Source organism: Mobula hypostoma, chromosome 10 (genome assembly GCF_963921235.1).
Source record: "Mobula hypostoma chromosome 10, sMobHyp1.1, whole genome shotgun sequence".
Taxonomy (NCBI): Eukaryota; Metazoa; Chordata; class Chondrichthyes; order Myliobatiformes; family Myliobatidae; genus Mobula; species Mobula hypostoma.
In genome coordinates this window covers 58,289,149-58,309,235 of record NC_086106.1, presented here as the reverse complement: position 1 = coordinate 58,309,235, position 20,087 = coordinate 58,289,149, and the positions used below count along the sequence as shown (strand labels likewise).

At 46.2% G+C, this 20,087-nt stretch overlaps 1 protein-coding gene across 1 annotated transcript in view; it reads left to right on the top strand.

Annotated features, from left to right (window-relative positions):
- LOC134353320 (gamma-aminobutyric acid receptor subunit gamma-4-like) overlaps window positions 1–20,087 on the top strand; it is a 228,793-nt gene that overhangs the window by 108,031 nt on the left and 100,675 nt on the right. Inside the window, exon 3 of the mRNA XM_063061357.1 lies at window positions 8,892–8,959. Within this exon, the coding sequence (XP_062917427.1) occupies window positions 8,892–8,959 (68 nt within the window). The remainder of the gene's footprint in view (window positions 1–8,891; window positions 8,960–20,087) is intronic.

The window sequence follows — 20,087 nt, the reverse complement described above, 5'->3', positions numbered from 1 at the left end:
GAGAGCAGTGGAAGGTGTTCTGGTTAACAGTGCTGCAGTGGAATTCTCCAAAGTAATACAGACAACCAGGCCAAACGAGAGCAGAAATTGAACAAACATGATAACAACTCGGTATTTTGGTTCAAGCCACTTCAGTATAAAACTGATATGAATGGAGCTCAAGTGTTCTGGTGAGCCTTGCATTAACCTAGTTGTGATTCTGAACTTTGAATCTTAATTAGATCTGATATGTGGAAGATATGGTCTCCTGAAGTGAATGCGGATTTCTAGCAAGGCAGTTGTATCAGATCGGCAATGTCTGAATACCCCCAGCCTCAAAACCTTTTCATCTTCTCCTGCCTTTAAAAATGATGGACACTTCCTTGGAAACATCTCCACCCCTTTAAAATTCTTTCTGATCTCAGCTCTGTATATTCCCGGGGTATTATAGCTAACAGCTCACCACAGTTCGGATAATGAATAAATGTTGAACAAGTAATTGCAGAAATCCTTCTGGATCTCAGAGCTGAGTTGTACCTCTGAGTCAAAGATTCTGAACATCTGGTTGCCAGTTAGGGCTTTGTATCTCTTCTTGTCTCATCCATCCACTTCCACATTCACCTTTAATAAACCAGGACAAGCAAATTGATCTCGTGGCTTCCTTGATGCTTCTGATATAATAGGCTCTTTCTCAGCAAAGGGTAAAAGGACAGTCTGCCAATCAAAAGCCTGAGAAAGGTCCAACAGAGAGCTCATGACTTGGGTCTGATCCTAACCTTGAGTCCTGTTCGTTGGGAGTTTGCGTGTCTATGTTTCCTCAATGTGCTTTGGTTCCTCCCACATTGCAAAAACATTCAGGTTGGTGAGTTAATTGGACATTATAAATTGTCCATAGTGTTGTTGGTGAGTGGTAGAATCTGGTGACAATCGGTGGGAAATAGAATAAAATGGGATTAATGTGGCATATTTAAATGAGTGGTTGATGGATAGCATTGACTTGGTGGGCAGAAGGGACTTTTAGTGGAGCTCTTTGGCTCTAAAGATGAGAATTGTCGAAGTACTTCTGCATCTCTTTCAGAATGCTTGAAAGTTCTTTTTAATTAGTATGGCTGTTGGAGTAATATCGGATGTGTGCTGCCAAATAGTGTGCAGCAGGAGAACAGGTAAGTTGTATTGGTGATATAAGATGAGGGTGACTCTAAGCCGGGATACTAGAAAGCAACCTTGCCTGTTTGTTCAAAACAGTGCTCAGAGATCCTTCACAGCAGTCTTATCAATCTCCTTCATCCAGCTCTTACCTGTTACTGACCAATCCCTTCCTATGTCCTCATCAAGATTCCCTTGTCCATGGGACATGACTCATGCTCCTTCAGTTACATTCCCTCCAAACAGTAGGCCACTCAACTGGTGATAGTGTAAATGGGGCTGTGTTCTTGGCAAGAGCCCCCTCCATTTCCAAACTGACAGCCACCTCCTACCTCCCTGACTCCTCCAAAGTGAGAACATTGGAGTTGCCCGAATCCATCTAGAGAGAATTCCACATCTAACTCACTCCAATCAAGTACTTGATGTTTGCTCGGATTTTAAAAAGGCTCCAAGTGGCTTTGATGATATAAACCAACACTCCCCACCCTCATAAACCTCTCTGATGTTACCGCAAACATCTGCCTTTGTCTTTGTGCAGACACCGATTCCTTCCTTACTTGCCCTACTCTTACCTTTCCAGCCCTATCCAGAGACCATAAGACATAGGAGCAGATTTAGGCCATCTGGCCCATCGAGTCTGCTCTGCCATTCAATCATATCTCATCCTTTTTTTCCTCCTCCTCAACCCTAGTTCCCGGCCTTCTCCCTGTAACCTTTGATGCCATGTTGAATCAAGAACTTATCAATCTCTGCCTTAAATACACCCAATGACCTGACCTCCACAGCTGCCTGTGGCAACAAATTCACCATCCTTTAGCCAAAGAAATTTCTCCGCATCTCTGTTTTGAAAGGGCGCCCCTCTATCCTGAGGCTGTGCCCCCTTGTCCTAGACTCTCCCACCATGAGAAACATCCTTTCCACATCTACTCTGTCTAGGCCCTTCAACATATAAAAGGTTTCAATGAGATCCCCCCCCATCCTAAATTCCAGCAAGTACAGGCCCGGAGCCATCAAACGTTCCTCGTATGATAATCTTTTCATTCCTGGAATCATCCTTGTGAACCTCCTCTGGACCCTCCCCAATGCCAGCACATTTTTTCTAAGGTGAGGGGCTCAAAACTGTACCCACACCTCACCAGTGCCTTATAAAGCCTCAGCATCACATCCTTGCTCTTGTATTTTAGACCTCTTGAAATGAATGCTGACATGGCATTTGCCTTCCTCACCACCGACTCAACCTGCAAGTTAACCTTTAGGGTGTTCTGCACAAGGACTCCCAAATCCCTTTGCGTCTCATATTTTTGGATTCTCTCTCCATTTAGAAAATAGTCCGCACATTTATTATAACTACCAAAGTGCATGACCATGCACTTTCCAACATTGTATTTCATTTGCCACTTTCTTGCCCATTCTTCTAATCTGTCTAAGTCCTTCTGCATCCTACCTGTTTCCCTAACACTACCTGTCCCTCAAACAATCTTCGTATCATTAGCAAACTTGGCAACAAAGCTATCTATTTCATCATCAAAATCATTTATATACAGCATAAAAAGAAGTTGTCCCAATATCAACCCCTGCGGATCACCACTAGTCACTGGCAGCCAAGCAGAAAAGGAACCTTTTATTCCCACTCGGTGCCTCCTACCAATCAGCCAATGTTCTAACCATGTTAGTAAATTTCCTGTAATACAATAGGCTCTTAACTTGGTAAGCAGCCTTATGTGTGGCACCTTGTCAAAGGCCTTCTGAAAGTCCAAATATACAACATCCACTACATCCCCTTTATCCCCTTTATCTATCCTACTTGTAATCTCTCAAAGAATTACAATAAGTTTGTCTGGCAGGATTTTCCCTGAAGGAAACTATGCTGACTTTGTACTATCTTGTCCTTTGTCACCAAGTACTCCATCATCTCATCCTTAACAATTGACCACTGAGGTTAGGCTAACTGGTCTTTAATTTCCTTTCTGCTGCCTTCCTCCTTTCTTAAGGAGTGGAGTAACATTTGAAACTTTTCAGTCCTCTGGCACCATGCCTGGGTCCAATGATTTTTGAAAAGTCATTTCTAATGCCACCACAATCTGTAACGCTACGTCTTTCAGAACCCAAGGATGCAGTTCATCTGGTCCGGGTGACTTATCTACCTTTAGGCCTTTCAGCTTTTTGAGCACCTTCTCTCTTGTAATAGTAACTGCACCCACTTCTCTTCCTTCACACACTACAACATCATGTATACCGCTAGCGTCTTACACAGTGAAGACTGAAGCAAAATACTCATTTAGTTCATCTGCCACCTCCTTGTCCCCTGTTATTATTTCTCCTGCCTCATTTTCTAGCGATCCTATATCCACTCTCATTTCTCTTTTATTTTTAACATACTTGAAAAAAACTTTTACTATCCACCTTGATATTATTTGCTAGCTTGCTTTCATATTTCATCATTTCTCTTCTAATGATTATTTTAGTTGACCTCTGTAGGTTTTTAAAAACTTTCCAATCCTCTATCTTCCCACTAATTTTTTGCTTTGTTGTATGCCCTTTCTTTTGCTTTTACAATAGCTTTGACTTCCCTTGTCAGCCATGGTTGTACTATTTTACTATTTGAGTATTTCTTCCTTTTTTGGAATAAATATGTCCTGCACCTTCCTCATTTTTCCCAGCAGCACACGCCATTGCTGCTCTGCTGACATCCCTGCCAGCAGCTCCTTCCAATTTACCTTGGCCAACTCCTCTCTCATACTACTGTAATTTCCCTTACTCCACTGAAATACTGCTACATCAGACTTTACTTTTTCCCTATCAAATTTCAAGTTGAACTCAATCATATTGTGATCACTGGTTCCTATGGGCTCTTTTACCCTAAGCTCCCTAATCTCCTCCAGTTTATTACCTAACACCCAATCCAGTATAGCTGATCCCCTAGTAGGCTCAAGAACAAACTGCTCTAAAAAAAAACCACCTCTTAGGCATTCAACAAACTCACTCTCTTGAGATCCATTGCCAAACTGATTTTCCCAATCGACCTACATGTTAAAATCTTCCGTGACTACCATAATATTGCCCTTTTGGCACGCCTTTTCTATTTCCTGTTTTAATCTGTGGTTCACTGTTGTAATCTGTGGTCCACTGATGGGTGGCCTATATATTACTGCCAGCAACGTCCTTTTACCCTTGTAGTTCCTTAACTCAACCCACTCGGATTCAACATCTTCCAATCCTATGTCACATCTTTTTACTGATTTGATGCCATTCTTTACCAGTAGAGCCACACCACCTCCTCTGCCTACCTTCCTGTCCCTCCGATGTAACATGTAACCTTGGACATTCCGCTCCTAACTCCAACCATCCTTCAGCAACGATTCAGTTATGGCCACAACTCATACTTGGCAATCTGTAATAGTGCAACAAGATTATCCATCTTTCTTCATATACTACGCACATTTAGATCCAACACCTTGAGTACCATATTTGCTATCCTTTCTGATTCTGCATGCCTAATGTTTTGATACTCAGCCTGTTGGCTGCAACCGAGTTCCATCACCTGCCTGCCCTTCCTGACAGTCTGACTGCACGCTATCTTTACTTTTTTACCATCCGTTCTACTCTGAGTCCCTTCACTCCAGTTCCCACCCCGCTGCCAAATTAGTCTAAACCCTCTCCAACAGTTCTAACAAACCTGCCAACAAGAATATTGATCTTCCATGGGTTCAGATGCAACCCGTCACTTTTGAATAGGTCATACCTTCCCCAGAAAAGATCCCAATGATCCAAGAACCTGAAGCCCTGCCCCCTGCACCAGCCTCTCAGCCACACACTTATCTGCCAAATCATCCTGTTTCTACCCTCACTGGCGCGTGACATGGGTAGCAATCCAGAAATTGGTACCCAGGAGGTCTTGCTTCTCAGCTTTCTACCTAGCTCTCTAAATTCTCTTTTCAGGACCTTTTTGCTTTTCCTTCCTATGTCATTGATACCAATATGTACCATGGCATCTGGCTGCTCTCCTTCCCTCTCCAAAATGTTGTGGACGCGATCTGAGTCCTCCCCTTCATCCCACACCATTATCTCTGATATTCCCAGTATTTGACTGTCATGTAAAATTTGTTGCTGTTTTCCACCCACCCCCTGGACCAGAGGTACTTAATCTGGGTTCCACAGACCCCTTGGTTAATGGCATTAAAAAAAGGTCTACGCAGTAATGATGGTAAAGGAGATGGAATTTAACTGGAAATTAGTGACATATGCAGTAAAGATATTAGCATAATCATAGGTGACTTTAAGCTACGTACAGATTATACAAATCAAATTGTCAATAAAGCAGTGGAGGAGGATTTCAGGAGTATCGAGGTGATGAATTTTAAACAAGTATGTTCCCGAACCAGCTAGACTAGGCTATCTTTGTTATGCTGTTTATAGTTAATAGTTTTGCTCTGTATGGTACTTTAGGGAGCAGTGGCCATTGCATGACTCAATTTTTCATTTAAAGAGAGAATGAAGTGCTAGTGTCTGAATCTAAGTGAAGGAAACTCCACAAGTACGAGGCATGGGTGAGCTTTGATAGATTGAGGAACTTGACTAAATAGTGGACATTAGAACAAAATAATATCAGGAAAAAGAGATCAACTGGAGTTTACAAAGGAAATTAGAGATGGTATTTCGATAGGCCCCTGACAAGCTTCCATGCATGAGGCTGGTCCAAAAGGTGGGAGCGTATGGGACCCAGGGCATAAGAAAGTGGATGCAAAGTTGGCTGAGTGACAGGTGGTAGAAGGTGATGGTGTAGGTTTGCTTTCATATTAGGAATCTGGGACCTGTGGTGTACCACAGATAGGACCTTTGTTGCTTCTTACATGCATTAACAACTTGGATGTGATTTTTGGAGGTACGATAAGAAAGTCTGCAATTGAAATAAAAATTAGTGGTGTTGAATTGGTAGTGTTGATAGTTGGGGGGTGGGGCCAGGTGTAGGATGAGTTTGTTTTGTTTATAAGTTGGCAGAGGAGAAAACAGAACTTAATCTTTAGGTGCAAAGTGATATATTTTCAGAGGTCAAATAAGGGTATGATATATACAATGAATGGGAGGAGCCTAGAAAGCATTGTGGAATAGAGGGAGCTTAGTTTACCTCTGTAGATCCCTAAAGTGACTGCTCAGGTAGATACGGTGCAAGGACAACATATAAGATACCTGCCTCTCTTAGTTAGGGCAGAGAATATAAGAACATGGATTATAAAAACTTCGGTTCGGTGACAACTGTGCAGTTGTGATTGCACTGGAGAGGGTTAAGAGATGATTTACTAGAACGTGGCTTGGGAATATTCCAGATATGAGGAAAGATGGATAGACTAAGTTTGTTTACCTTGGAGCAGAAAATGCTCAGATTGACCTGAGAGATTTATTAAAATTATAAAGAGCTGAAATGGGGTAGACAATTCGAAACTTTTCCCCATTACTGTGGGGAAGATGAGGAAACCTAGAGGGCAGAGTTCAGTGTAAGGGATAAAAGGATTAGAGGAGATATGAGGAAGAACCTTTTACTTGAGGGTGGTTTGAATCTGGAATGTAGGCCTAAGTGGGTCAAAGGATTGTTTTTGTGCTCTTTGATTCTGTGTATTAGATCCAAAGAGGGTGCATATAAATTAGCCAGAAAAAGCAACAGGCCTGAAGATTAGGAACAGCTCAAAGTTCAGCAAAGGACAAATAAGTAATGGGAGAAGATGGAGTTGGAAAGTAAATTTGGAGGCCAAGTCTCTGGATGCTTTCAAAAAAGAGATGGATAGAGCTCTTAAAGATAGCGGAATCAAAGGTTATGGGGATAAGGCAGGAACTGGATACTGATTGTGGATGATCAGCCATGATCACAGTGAATGGCAGTGCTGGCTCAAAGGGCTAAATGGCCGACTCCTGCACCTATTGTCTATTGTCTGAATTTGCAAGAACACAAAAGATAACTATAAATGCTTCTTTAAAAATGTCAAGAGAAGGAGGTTGTAGAAAACAAATGTATGTCACCAACAATCAGAAATTGATAGAAGTATAATTGGGAAGAAAGAAGTAACAGAACAATTGAAGATAAAATGTTGTTCTCGTCTTCAGAAAGTGGGACACAAATAACCTCTCAGAAATGTTCGGTGACTCGGGTCTAGAGAGAGATGGAGCTCGAGGAAATCAGTATAGTAAAGAATTAGTGACAGGGAAATTAATTGAGCTAAGGGCTGCCAAATGCCCATCACCAGAATGGCTTCTCACACCTCTATATGATCACGTGTCCCTGCCTACCTCACCTCATCTGTGGTAAAATTCTGATTAACGTTTTTTGCCACCTCTTAGTTCAGTTACACATACTCTCCTGTCTAGCCTCCCATTTTCCAGTCAACATTACCTAATGTACCTTAAAAACACAAACAACAGGAATTCTGCAGATGCTGGAAATTCAAGCAACACACATCAAAGTTGCTGGTGAACGCAGCAGGCCAGGCAGCATCTCTAGGAAGAGGTACAGTCGACTGTACCTCTTCCTAGAGATGCTGCCTGGCCTGCTGCGTTCACCAGCAACTTTGATGTGTGTTACCTAATGTACCTTATCTTCAGAGTCTGACACCTCTGGCGAGCAGTCTGTATCAGCTCCTGTTTCAACTGGGCTTGAGATAAAGTACCCATTCTTGTTTTTAAAAACCTCCATCCTCTCTTTCATTAGCTCTGTAAATTCTCATCCTACAGTCCTCTAAGCTTTCTGTACTGCTCCATTAATGCCCTGTGACTATCTCCAGTTTTAATTAATCTACCATTGTCAGCCATGCTTAAACCATACGTTGCACAATTCTCTCCTTAACCCTCTCCACCAATCTGCTGCTCTCACCGAGACAAGTCATTCATCAAACACTCACTTGAATATTTCCTCATTTGACCCAATGTCAAAACCAGATTGTGATGCTCCTGCAAAGTTCCATGGGTATTCCTCCAAATTAAAGACAGTAGATCTGAGGTGGAAGATCAGCCATATTTGTGTTGAATGGTGGAACAGGAACAGGAACTAAATGAATTCACCGTGCTTCTTCTATCTTTAGCTTCTGTTGTTACTGAGATGAGCAATGCAGGAAGACCATTTGTTAGTGTGGCTCGTGGGGGATACTTGGCATTATTTCTCCTTTTGATCGTTGACAGGAGATTGCTGGTGGATGGCTGGGACCGAGGGCTTTGTTATCCGTTCAGTTGGGGGTTCAGCTGCTCCTTCAATCTTAGAGCCAGGCACTGGGGCATATCCCATCACAGCTGACCTAGTAACATCTGCTTCTGGGCCAGATGTTCCACTGGGCCTTCACTCGCACATACAGAATGTTTGGTTTACCAGTGTACACGCCAGTCACCTCACACACAACAGGTTCCAGTGAAATGGTAGATGGGATAATGCCTGTCCAATCGTTTTTACTGATGCTACCTGAAGGAATATTAGTCAGGACACCAAGGACAAATGCAAGGGTGTTTACCACAATCTGTCAAGATAGACAGGGTCTTGTTCTAGTGTCCCTAGTGAAGGGAGATAGCTATAAATGCACACTCCCTGCCGCAGTGCCTCAAAACATCTCATACTGAATTCTGGATAGGGACTTCTCTCAGTGATCTCCAACTTCAAAGATATTGAACTACACCATATTTTAATAATCGATTGTTCATCTATAATTTTGTAGAGTGCTTTTTATATTTGTGATAATTCTTCCTTGAAAGCTCAGGTAATTGCAATGATTCCTGTGTTTGTGTTTCTGCAGTAAAACCAATCGTTATTGATGTGGACATCTACGTGAACAGTATTGGCCCGGTGTCGGTGATCCAGATGGTAAGTGACACACAGGAAAAGGGTGTGGAGGTTGTATCCTCGGGCATGTTGTCGGACCATTGTGGGTGTCACAATCACTGCATCATTGCAGTGTCTAGTGTGTATAATAAGGCCTGATGTCCAACCTGAACCAACCTGCACAACCACAGTCTGGCAAAACTATGACCACTTTGCACTTTAATGGACTTCTTTTTTTATTCTGGTTGTGTTCTTTCTTGGATAGTTTTTTATATAATGTATATTTTTTTCTTGTGAGTATCATGTTTTTAATGCTATGTGCCTGATAAGCAGCTTCAAGTACATTTTTCATTGCACTGGGTGTGCGCTTATGACAGTAAACTCAGCCTTGACTTTGAACCAATTCACACAGCATCTCCAACAAAATGGATGTAATGACAATGAACAGTTAATCTGTTTCACTGAGGTCCATCAGAGGTAAATATCAGTGCAGACACTGAGAATTCCTCTGCTTTCCTTCTCTTTGTCCTTTAGCATTCCCTTGTACAAATAGGGAATGTCTCAGAGGAAGGATAACAACTCCAACAAGGCAGTACGACCTCAGCATTGCAAAGCCTTGGCCCTGATCTGTGTCCCAGCACCCTGATGCTTCAGTATCCAAAGCACAGTGTGCTCAGTGTGTTCTATTAAACTTACACATTCACTGTTCAGTTTGATGATTTTCTCTTGTTTGTTGGTAATAGTCAGTGAGGGCCACTGGGTACCTGGGCTCTAATAAACATAAAGATTAATTGTTTATCTCCGATATCAATTAAATTAAAGAAACCGACCTGCAGAAAGCAATTTTCATGTCAGTGTGGACAAGTAAAAAGAGACATATCACAACTGTGTCAGGAGCCAGGGAATAGGACGTCATTCCATAAAGGCAAGATTGCCGCTTGCAGAATAAATACAGAACATACTGAAAACAGAAGAGAAACCGAAGAGGTAAAAAGGATATATATTTTTAAAGTTGACGTATTTAAAATCTCTCCAGAATGTTTCCCCATGGCTGTTGGTTGGACAATCAACATTGTCTGTTCTGTAGCTCAGAGAGGCTGGTCAATGTGGGTCACCAAACTCCCTGCTGCTACTCTGACACCTTGAGTTATGTGCAGTTCAAACTTGCCATGTGGATATAAGTGGAGATCAGACCGCAGTTACAGACACCATTCAAATTATTAGTTAGCTTGGTGGCAAGGAGTGGCCTGGACAAGGTGCCAGCTCTCCCGGGCTGTGATCAAATTATTAGTTAGCTTGGTGGCAAGGAGTGGCCTGGACAAGGTGCCAGCTCTCCCGGGCTGTGATCAAATTATTAGTTAGCTTGGTGGCAAGGGGTGGCCTGGACAAGGTGCCAGCTCTCCCGGGCTGTGATCAAATTATTAGTTAGCTTGGTGGCAAGGGGTGGCCTGGACAAGGTGCCAGCTCTCCCGGGCTGTGATCAAATTATTAGTTAGCTTGGTGGCAAGGAGTGGCCTGGACAAGGTGCCAGCTCTCCCGGGCTGTGATCAAATTATTAGTTAGCTTGGTGGCAAGGGGTGGCCTGGACAAGGTGCCAGCTCTCCCGGGCTGTGATCAAATTATTAGTTAGCTTGGTGGCAAGGAGTGGCCTGGACAAGGTGCCAGCTCTCCCGGGCTGTGATCAAATTATTAGTTAGCTTGGTGGCAAGGAGTGGCCTGGACAAGGTGCCAGCTCTCCCGGGCTGTGATCAAATTATTAGTTAGCTTGGTGGCAAGGAGTGGCCTGGACAAGGTGCCAGCTCTCCCGGGCTGTGATCAAATTATTAGTTAGCTTGGTGGCAAGGGGTGGCCTGGACAAGGTGCCAGCTCTCCCGGGCTGTGATCAAATTATTAGTTAGCTTGGTGGCAAGGAGTGGCCTGGACAAGGTGCCAGCTCTCCCGGGCTGTGATTAAATTATTAGTTAGCTTGGTGGCAAGGAGTGGCCTGGACAAGGTGCCAGCTCTCCCGGGCTGTGATCAAATTATTAGTTAGCTTGGTGGCAAGGAGTGGCCTGGACAAGGTGCCAGCTCTCCCGGGCTGTGATCAAATTATTAGTTAGCTTGGTGGCAAGGGGTGGCCTGGACAAGGTGCCAGCTCTCCCGGGCTGTGATCAAATTATTAGTTAGCTTGGTGGCAAGGGGTGGCCTGGACAAGGTGCCAGCTCTCCCGGGCTGTGATCAAATTATTAGTTAGCTTGGTGGCAAGGAGTGGCTTGGACAAGGTGCCAGCTCTCCCGGGCTGTGATCAAATTATTAGTTAGCTTGGTGGCAAGGAGTGGCCTGGACAAGGTGCCAGCTCTCCCGGGCTGTGATCAAATTATTAGTTAGCTTGGTGGCAAGGAGTGGCCTGGACAAGGTGCCAGCTCTCCCGGGCTGTGATCAAATTATTAGTTAGCTTGGTGGCAAGGAGTGGCCTGGACAAGGTGCCAGCTCTCCCGGGCTGTGATCAAATTATTAGTTAGCTTGGTGGCAAGGGGTGGCCTGGACAAGGTGCCAGCTCTCCCGGGCTGTGATCAAATTATTAGTTAGCTTGGTGGCAAGGAGTGGCCTGGACAAGGTGCCAGCTCTCCCGGGCTGTGATCAAATTATTAGTTAGCTTGGTGGCAAGGAGTGGCCTGGACAAGGTGCCAGCTCTCCCGGGCTGTGATCAAATTATTAGTTAGCTTGGTGGCAAGGAGTGGCCTGGACAAGGTGCCAGCTCTCCCGGGCTGTGATCAAATTATTAGTTAGCTTGGTGGCAAGGAGTGGCCTGGACAAGGTGCCAGCTCTCCCGGGCTGTGATCAAATTATTAGTTAGCTTGGTGGCAAGGAGTGGCCTGGACAAGGTGCCAGCTCTCCCGGGCTGTGATCAAATTATTAGTTAGCTTGGTGGCAAGGGGTGGCCTGGACAAGGTGCCAGCTCTCCCGGGCTGTGATCAAATTATTAGTTAGCTTGGTGGCAAGGAGTGGCCTGGACAAGGTGCCAGCTCTCCCGGGCTGTGATCAAATTATTAGTTAGCTTGGTGGCAAGGAGTGGCCTGGACAAGGTGCCTGCTCTCCCGGGCTGTGATCAAATTATTAGTTAGCTTGGTGGCAAGGAGTGGCCTGGACAAGGTGCCAGCTCTCCCGGGCTGTGATCAAATTATTAGTTAGCTTGGTGGCAAGGGGTGGCCTGGACAAGGTGCCAGCTCTCCCGGGCTGTGATCAAATTATTAGTTAGCTTTGTGGCAAGGAGTGGCCTGGACAAGGTGCCAGCTCTCCCGGGCTGTGATCAAATTATTAGTTAGCTTGGTGGCAAGGAGTGGCCTGGACAAGGTGCCAGCTCTCCCGGGCTGTGATCAAATTATTAGTTAGCTTGGTGGCAAGGAGTGGCCTGGACAAGGTGCCAGCTCTCCCGGGCTGTGATCAAATTATTAGTTAGCTTGGTGGCAAGGAGTGGCCTGGACAAGGTGCCAGCTCTCCCGGGCTGTGATCAAATTATTAGTTAGCTTGGTGGCAAGGAGTGGCCTGGACAAGGTGCCAGCTCTCCCGGGCTGTGATCAAATTATTAGTTAGCTTGGTGGCAAGGGGTGGCCTGGACAAGGTGCCAGCTCTCCCGGGCTGTGATCAAATTATTAGTTAGCTTGGTGGCAAGGAGTGGCCTGGACAAGGTGCCAGCTCTCCCGGGCTGTGATCAAATTATTAGTTAGCTTGGTGGCAAGGAGTGGCCTGGACAAGGTGCCAGCTCTCCCGGGCTGTGATCAAATTATTAGTTAGCTTGGTGGCAAGGGGTGGCCTGGACAAGGTGCCAGCTCTCCCGGGCTGTGATCAAATTATTAGTTAGCTTTGTGGCAAGGAGTGGCCTGGACAAGGTGCCAGCTCTCCCGGGCTGTGATCAAATTATTAGTTAGCTTGGTGGCAAGGAGTGGCCTGGACAAGGTGCCAGCTCTCCCGGGCTGTGATCAAATTATTAGTTAGCTTGGTGGCAAGGAGTGGCCTGGACAAGGTGCCAGCTCTCCCGGGCTGTGATCAAATTATTAGTTAGCTTGGTGGCAAGGAGTGGCCTGGACAAGGTGCCAGCTCTCCCGGGCTGTGATCAAATTATTAGTTAGCTTGGTGGCAAGGGGTGGCCTGGACAAGGTTCCAGCTCTCCCGGGCTGTGATCAAATTATTAGTTAGCTTGGTGGCAAGGGGTGGCCTGGACAAGGTGCCAGCTCTCCCGGGCTGTGATCAAATTATTAGTTAGCTTGGTGGCAAGGAGTGGCCTGGACAAGGTGCCAGCTCTCCCGGGCTGTGATCAAATTATTAGTTAGCTTGGTGGCAAGGAGTGGCCTGGACAAGGTGCCAGCTCTCCCGGGCTGTGATCAAATTATTAGTTAGCTTGGTGGCAAGGAGTGGCCTGGACAAGGTGCCAGCTCTCCCGGGCTGTGATCAAATTATTAGTTAGCTTGGTGGCAAGGGGTGGCCTGGACAAGGTGCCAGCTCTCCCGGGCTGTGATCAAATTATTAGTTAGCTTGGTGGCAAGGGGTGGCCTGGACAAGGTGCCAGCTCTCCCGGGCTGTGATCAAATTATTAGTTAGCTTGGTGGCAAGGGGTGGCCTGGACAAGGTGCCAGCTCTCCCGGGCTGTGATCAAATTATTAGTTAGCTTGGTGGCAAGGGGTGGCCTGGACAAGGTGCCAGCTCTCCCGGGCTGTGATCAAATTATTAGTTAGCTTGGTGGCAAGGAGTGGCCTGGACAAGGTGCCAGCTCTCCCGGGCTGTGATCAAATTATTAGTTAGCTTTGTGGCAAGGAGTGGCCTGGACAAGGTGCCAGCTCTCCCGGGCTGTGATCAAATTATTAGTTAGCTTGGTGGCAAGGGGTGGCCTGGACAAGGTGCCAGCTCTCCCGGGCTGTGATCAAATTATTAGTTAGCTTGGTGGCAAGGAGTGGCCTGGACAAGGTGCCAGCTCTCCCGGGCTGTGATCAAATTATTAGTTAGCTTGGTGGCAAGGAGTGGCCTGGACAAGGTGCCAGCTCTCCCGGGCTGTGATCAAATTATTAGTTAGCTTGGTGGCAAGGAGTGGCCTGGACAAGGTGCCAGCTCTCCCGGGCTGTGATCAAATTATTAGTTAGCTTGGTGGCAAGGGGTGGCCTGGACAAGGTGCCAGCTCTCCCGGGCTGTGATCAAATTATTAGTTAGCTTGGTGGCAAGGAGTGGCCTGGACAAGGTGCCAGCTCTCCCGGGCTGTGATCAAATTATTAGTTAGCTTGGTGGCAAGGAGTGGCCTGGACAAGGTGCCAGCTCTCCCGGGCTGTGATCAAATTATTAGTTAGCTTGGTGGCAAGGGGTGGCCTGGACAAGGTGCCAGCTCTCCCGGGCTGTGATCAAATTATTAGTTAGCTTGGTGGCAAGGGGTGGCCTGGACAAGGTGCCAGCTCTCCCGGGCTGTGATCAAATTATTAGTTAGCTTGGTGGCAAGGGGTGGCCTGGACAAGGTGCCAGCTCTCCCGGGCTGTGATCAAATTATTAGTTAGCTTGGTGGCAAGGGGTGGCCTGGACAAGGTGCCAGCTCTCCCGGGCTGTGATCAAATTATTAGTTAGCTTGGTGGCAAGGGGTGGCCTGGACAAGGTGCCAGCTCTCCCGGGCTGTGATCAAATTATTAGTTAGCTTGGTGGCAAGGGGTGGCCTGGACAAGGTGCCAGCTCTCCCGGGCTGTGATCAAATTATTAGTTAGCTTGGTGGCAAGGGGTGGCCTGGACAAGGTGCCAGCTCTCCCGGGCTGTGATCAAATTATTAGTTAGCTTGGTGGCAAGGAGTGGCCTGGACAAGGTGCCAGCTCTCCCGGGCTGTGATCAAATTATTAGTTAGCTTGGTGGCAAGGAGTGGCCTGGACAAGGTGCCAGCTCTCCCGGGCTGTGATTAAATTATTAGTTAGCTTGGTGGCAAGGAGTGGCCTGGACAAGGTGCCAGCTCTCCCGGGCTGTGATCAAATTATTAGTTAGCTTGGTGGCAAGGAGTGGCCTGGACAAGGTGCCAGCTCTCCCGGGCTGTGATCAAATTATTAGTTAGCTTGGTGGCAAGGGGTGGCCTGGACAAGGTGCCAGCTCTCCCGGGCTGTGATCAAATTATTAGTTAGCTTGGTGGCAAGGGGTGGCCTGGACAAGGTGCCAGCTCTCCCGGGCTGTGATCAAATTATTAGTTAGCTTGGTGGCAAGGGGTGGCCTGGACAAGGTGCCAGCTCTCCCGGGCTGTGATCAAATTATTAGTTAGCTTGGTGGCAAGGGGTGGCCTGGACAAGGTGCCAGCTCTCCCGGGCTGTGATCAAATTATTAGTTAGCTTGGTGGCAAGGGGTGGCCTGGACAAGGTGCCAGCTCTCCCGGGCTGTGATCAAATTATTAGTTAGCTTGGTGGCAAGGGGTGGCCTGGACAAGGTGCCAGCTCTCCCGGGCTGTGATCAAATTATTAGTTAGCTTGGTGGCAAGGAGTGGCCTGGACAAGGTGCCAGCTCTCCCGGGCTGTGATCAAATTATTAGTTAGCTTGGTGGCAAGGGGTGGCCTGGACAAGGTGCCAGCTCTCCCGGGCTGTGATCAAATTATTAGTTAGCTTGGTGGCAAGGGGTGGCCTGGACAAGGTGCCAGCTCTCCCGGGCTGTGATCAAATTATTAGTTAGCTTGGTGGCAAGGGGTGGCCTGGACAAGGTGCCAGCTCTCCCGGGCTGTGATCAAATTATTAGTTAGCTTGGTGGCAAGGGGTGGCCTGGACAAGGTGCCAGCTCTCCCGGGCTGTGATCAAATTATTAGTTAGCTTGGTGGCAAGGGGTGGCCTGGACAAGGTGCCAGCTCTCCCGGGCTGTGATGATTCACAGCTTGAGGCACCAGATTATTTTGAAAGATTTCCAAATTCTCAACGTGGCGCCATGTTCTCATCTAAAGCACCATTTCTGAACCAGCTAGGGAGTGAAGAAGGTTTGCCTGGATGGATCATTAGCACAGTATTTAATTAGCCATAACTGAGAAGATTACAATCCACCTGGGCAGCAGATCCCTAATAATGTTCACTTGTGTGAACACTCAATCATCGTGCACAATCGCGGACACATAACAACTGTGTCTGGAGACATGGAACTCCCAGAATAGGAAACCATTCAATAAAGACAGATTTCCACTTGCAAGAAAAATGCAAACTGTACTGGAAACATTCAGCAGATCTGCCAGCGTTTGTGGATTAATGCTAATGTCTAACATCTCAAAAGAACTGTTGGAAGGAGCTCTCTTCTTGCTGCTGCCATCAGGAAGAAGGTAAAGAGCCTCATAATCCCCATCACCAGGTTCAGGAACTGTTATTACCTTACAGCCATCAGTCTCCTGAAGCGGAAGTAGAACTGTTCCCACAAGCTATCGACTCATTTTCAAGGACTCTCCAGCTCATTTTCTCGATACTTATTGTTTATGTGTTAACTATTATTATTATTTTGCGCTTTTTCTCATTTTGTATTTGCACTGTTTGTTGTCTTTTGCACAGTGCTTGTTTGTCCATTCTATTGGAAGTGGCCTTTCATTGATTCTATCGTGTTTCTTGTATTTATTGTGAAAGTCTGCAAGACAATCCATCTCATTATTGTATATGGTGGCCTATGTGTACTTTAGAAACACAGAAAACCTACAGCACAATACAGGCCCTTCGGCCCACAAAGTTGTGCTGAACATGTCCCTACCTTAGAAATTACTAGGGTTACCTATAGCCTTCTAGTTTTCTACGCTCCATGTACCTATCCAAAAGTCTCTTAAAAGACCTTATCATATCCGCCTCCATCACCATTACCGGCAGCCCATTCCACGCACTCACCACTCTCTGCATAAAAAACTTACCCCTGACATCTCCTCTGTACTTACTCCCAAGCACCTTAAGCCTGTGTCCTTTTGTGGCAGCCATTTCAGCCCTGGGAAAAAGCCTCTGACTGTGCACACGATCAATGCCTCTCATCATCTTATACACCTCTATCAGGTCACCTCTCATACTCCGTTGCTCCAAGGAGAAAAGGCCAAGTTCACTCCATAAGGCATGCTCCCAAATCCAGGCAACATCCTTGTAAATCTCCTCTGCACCCTTTCTATGGTTTCCACATCCTTCTTGTAGTGAGGCGACCAGAACTGAGCACAGTACTCCAAGTGGGGTCTGACCAGCGTCCTATATAGCTGCAACATTAACTCTTGGCTCCTAAATTCAATTCCATGATTGCTGAAGGCCAATGCACCCTGTGCCTTCTTAACCACAGAGTCAACCTGCGCAGCCGCTTTGAGCGTCCTATGGACACAGAACCCAAGATCCCTCTGATCCTCCAAACTGCCAAGAGATTTACCATTAATACTCTCCATTAATACGTTATATTCTGCCATCATATTTGACCTACCAAAATGAACCAGTTCACACTTATCTGGGTTGAACTCCATCTGCCACTTCTCAGCCCAGTTTTGCATCCTGTCAATGTCCCGCTGTAACCTCTGACAGCCCTCCACACCATCTACAACACCCCCAACCTTTGTGTCATCAGTAAACATACCAATCCATCCCTCCACTTCCTCATCCGGGTCATTTATAAAAATCACCAAGAGTAAGGGTCCCAGAACAGATCCCTGAGGCACACCACTGGTCACCGACCTCCATGCAGAATATGACCTGTCTACAAACACTCTTTGCCTTCTGTGGGCAAGCCAGTTCTGGATCCTCAAAGCAATGTCCCCTTGGTTCCCATGCCTCCTTACTTTCTCAATAAGCCTTGCATCGGGTACCTTATCAAATGCTTAGCTGAAATCCATATACACTACATCTACTGCTGTTCCTTCATTAATGTGTTTAGTCACATCCTCAAAAAATTCAGAGGCTCGTAAGGCATGACCTGCCTTTGACAAAGTCAAATCATATTATACCTCTCCAAATGTTTATAAACCCTGCTTCTCAGGATCTTCTCCATCAACTTACCAACCACTGATGTAAGACTTACAGGTCTATAATTTTCTCGGCTATCTCTACTCCCTTTCTTGAATAAGGGGACAACATCCGCAACCCTCCAATCCTCCGGAACCTCTTCCTGTCCTCATTGATGATGCAAAGATCATCGCCAAAGGCTCAGCAATCTCCTCCCTTGCCTCCCATAATAGCCTGGGGTACATCTCATCCTGTCCCAGTGACTTATCCAACTTGATGCTTTCCAAAAGCTCCAGCACATCCTCTTTCTTAATATCTACATGCTCAAGCTTTTCAGTCTGCTGCAAGTCATCACTACAATCACCAAGATCCTTTTCCATAGTGAATACTGAAGTAAAGTATTCATTAAGTACTTCTGCTATTTCCTCCGGTTCTGTATACACTTCCCCACTGTCACACTTGATAGGTCCTACTCTGTCACGTCTTATCCTCTTGCTCTTCACATACTTGTAGAATGCCTTGAGGTTTTCATTAATCCTGCTGACCAAGACTTTCTCATGGCCCCTTCTGGCTCTCCTAATCTCCTTCTTAAGCTCCTTCCTGTTAGCCTTATAATCTTCTGGATCTCTAACATTACCTAGCTCTCTTTTGTAAGCTTTTCTTTTCTTCTTAACTAGGTTTACCACAACTGTTGTACACCACGGTTCCTGTACCCTACCATAACTTCCCTGTCTCATTGGAATGTACCTATGCAGAACTCCACACAAATATTGCCTGAACATTTGCCACATTTCTTCCGTACTTTTCCCTGAGGACATCTGTTCCCAATTTAAGCTTCCAAGTCCCTGCCTGAGAGCCTCATAATTCCCCTTACTCCAATTAAAACTTCTCTAACTTGTCAGTTCCTATCTCTCTCCAATGCTATTGTAAAGGAGATAGAATTGTGATCACTATCTCCAAAATGCTCTCCTACTGAGAGATCTGACACCTGACCAGGGTCATTTCCCAAAACCAAATCAAGTACAGTCTCTCCTCTTGCAAGCTTATCTACATATTGTGTCAAGAAACCTTCCTGAACACACCTAACAAACTCCACCCCATCTAAACCCCTCGCTCTAGGAAGATGCCAGTCGATATTTGGGAAATTAAAATCTCCCACCACAACAACTCTGTTATTATTACACCTTTCCGGGATCTGATTCCCTATCTGCTCCTCAATATCCCTGTTACTTTTGAGCGGCCTATAAAAAACACCCAGTAAAGTTATTGACCCCTTCCTGCTCCTCATCTCCACCCACAGAGACTCCGTAGACAATCCCTCCATGGCGTCCACCTTTTCTGCAGCTGTGACACTATCTTTGATCAGCAGTGCCACACCCCCACCTCTTTTGCCTTCGTCCCTGTCCTTTCTGAAGCATCTAAAACCCAGCACTTGAAGTAACCATTCCTGTCCCTGAGCCATGCAAGTCTCTGCCATTGCCACAACATCATAGCTCCAAGTACTGATCCATGCTGTAAGCTCATCCGCTTTGTTCACAATACTCCTTGCATTAAAATAGACACACCTCAAACCGTTGGTCTGAGCGCGTCCATTCTCTATCACCTGCCTCTCCTTCCACACACACTGTCTCCAGGCTTTCTCTATTTGTGAGCCAACCGCCTCTTCCCCAGTCTTTTCAGTTCCGTTCCCACCCCCCAACAATTCTAGTTTAAACTCTCCCCAGTAGGTCTAGCAAACTTCCCTGCCAGGATATTGGTCCCCCTGGGATTCAAGTGCAACCTGTCCTTTTTGTACAGGTCACACCTGCCCCAAAAGAGGTCCCGATGATCCTGAAATCTGAATCCTTGCCCACTGCTCCAATCTCTCAGACATGCATTTATCCTCCACCTCATTCTATTCCTATACTCACTGTCGCGTGGCACAGGCAGTAATCCTGAGATTACTACCTTTGCAGTCCTGCTTCTCAACTTCCTCCCTAACTCCTTGTAGTCTGTTTTCAGAACCTCTTCCCTTTTTCTAACTATGTCATTGGTACCAATATGTACCACGACCTCTGGCTGTTCTCCCTCCCATTGCAGAATATCGTGGACGCAATTTGAAACATCCCAGACCCTGGCACTTGGGAGGCAAGCTACCATCAGAGTTTCTTTCTTGCGTCCACAGAATCGCCTGTCTGACCCCCTAACTATAGAGCCCCCTGTCACTACTGCCTTTCTCTTCCTTTCCCTCCCCTTCTGAGCCATAGGACCAGACTCTGTG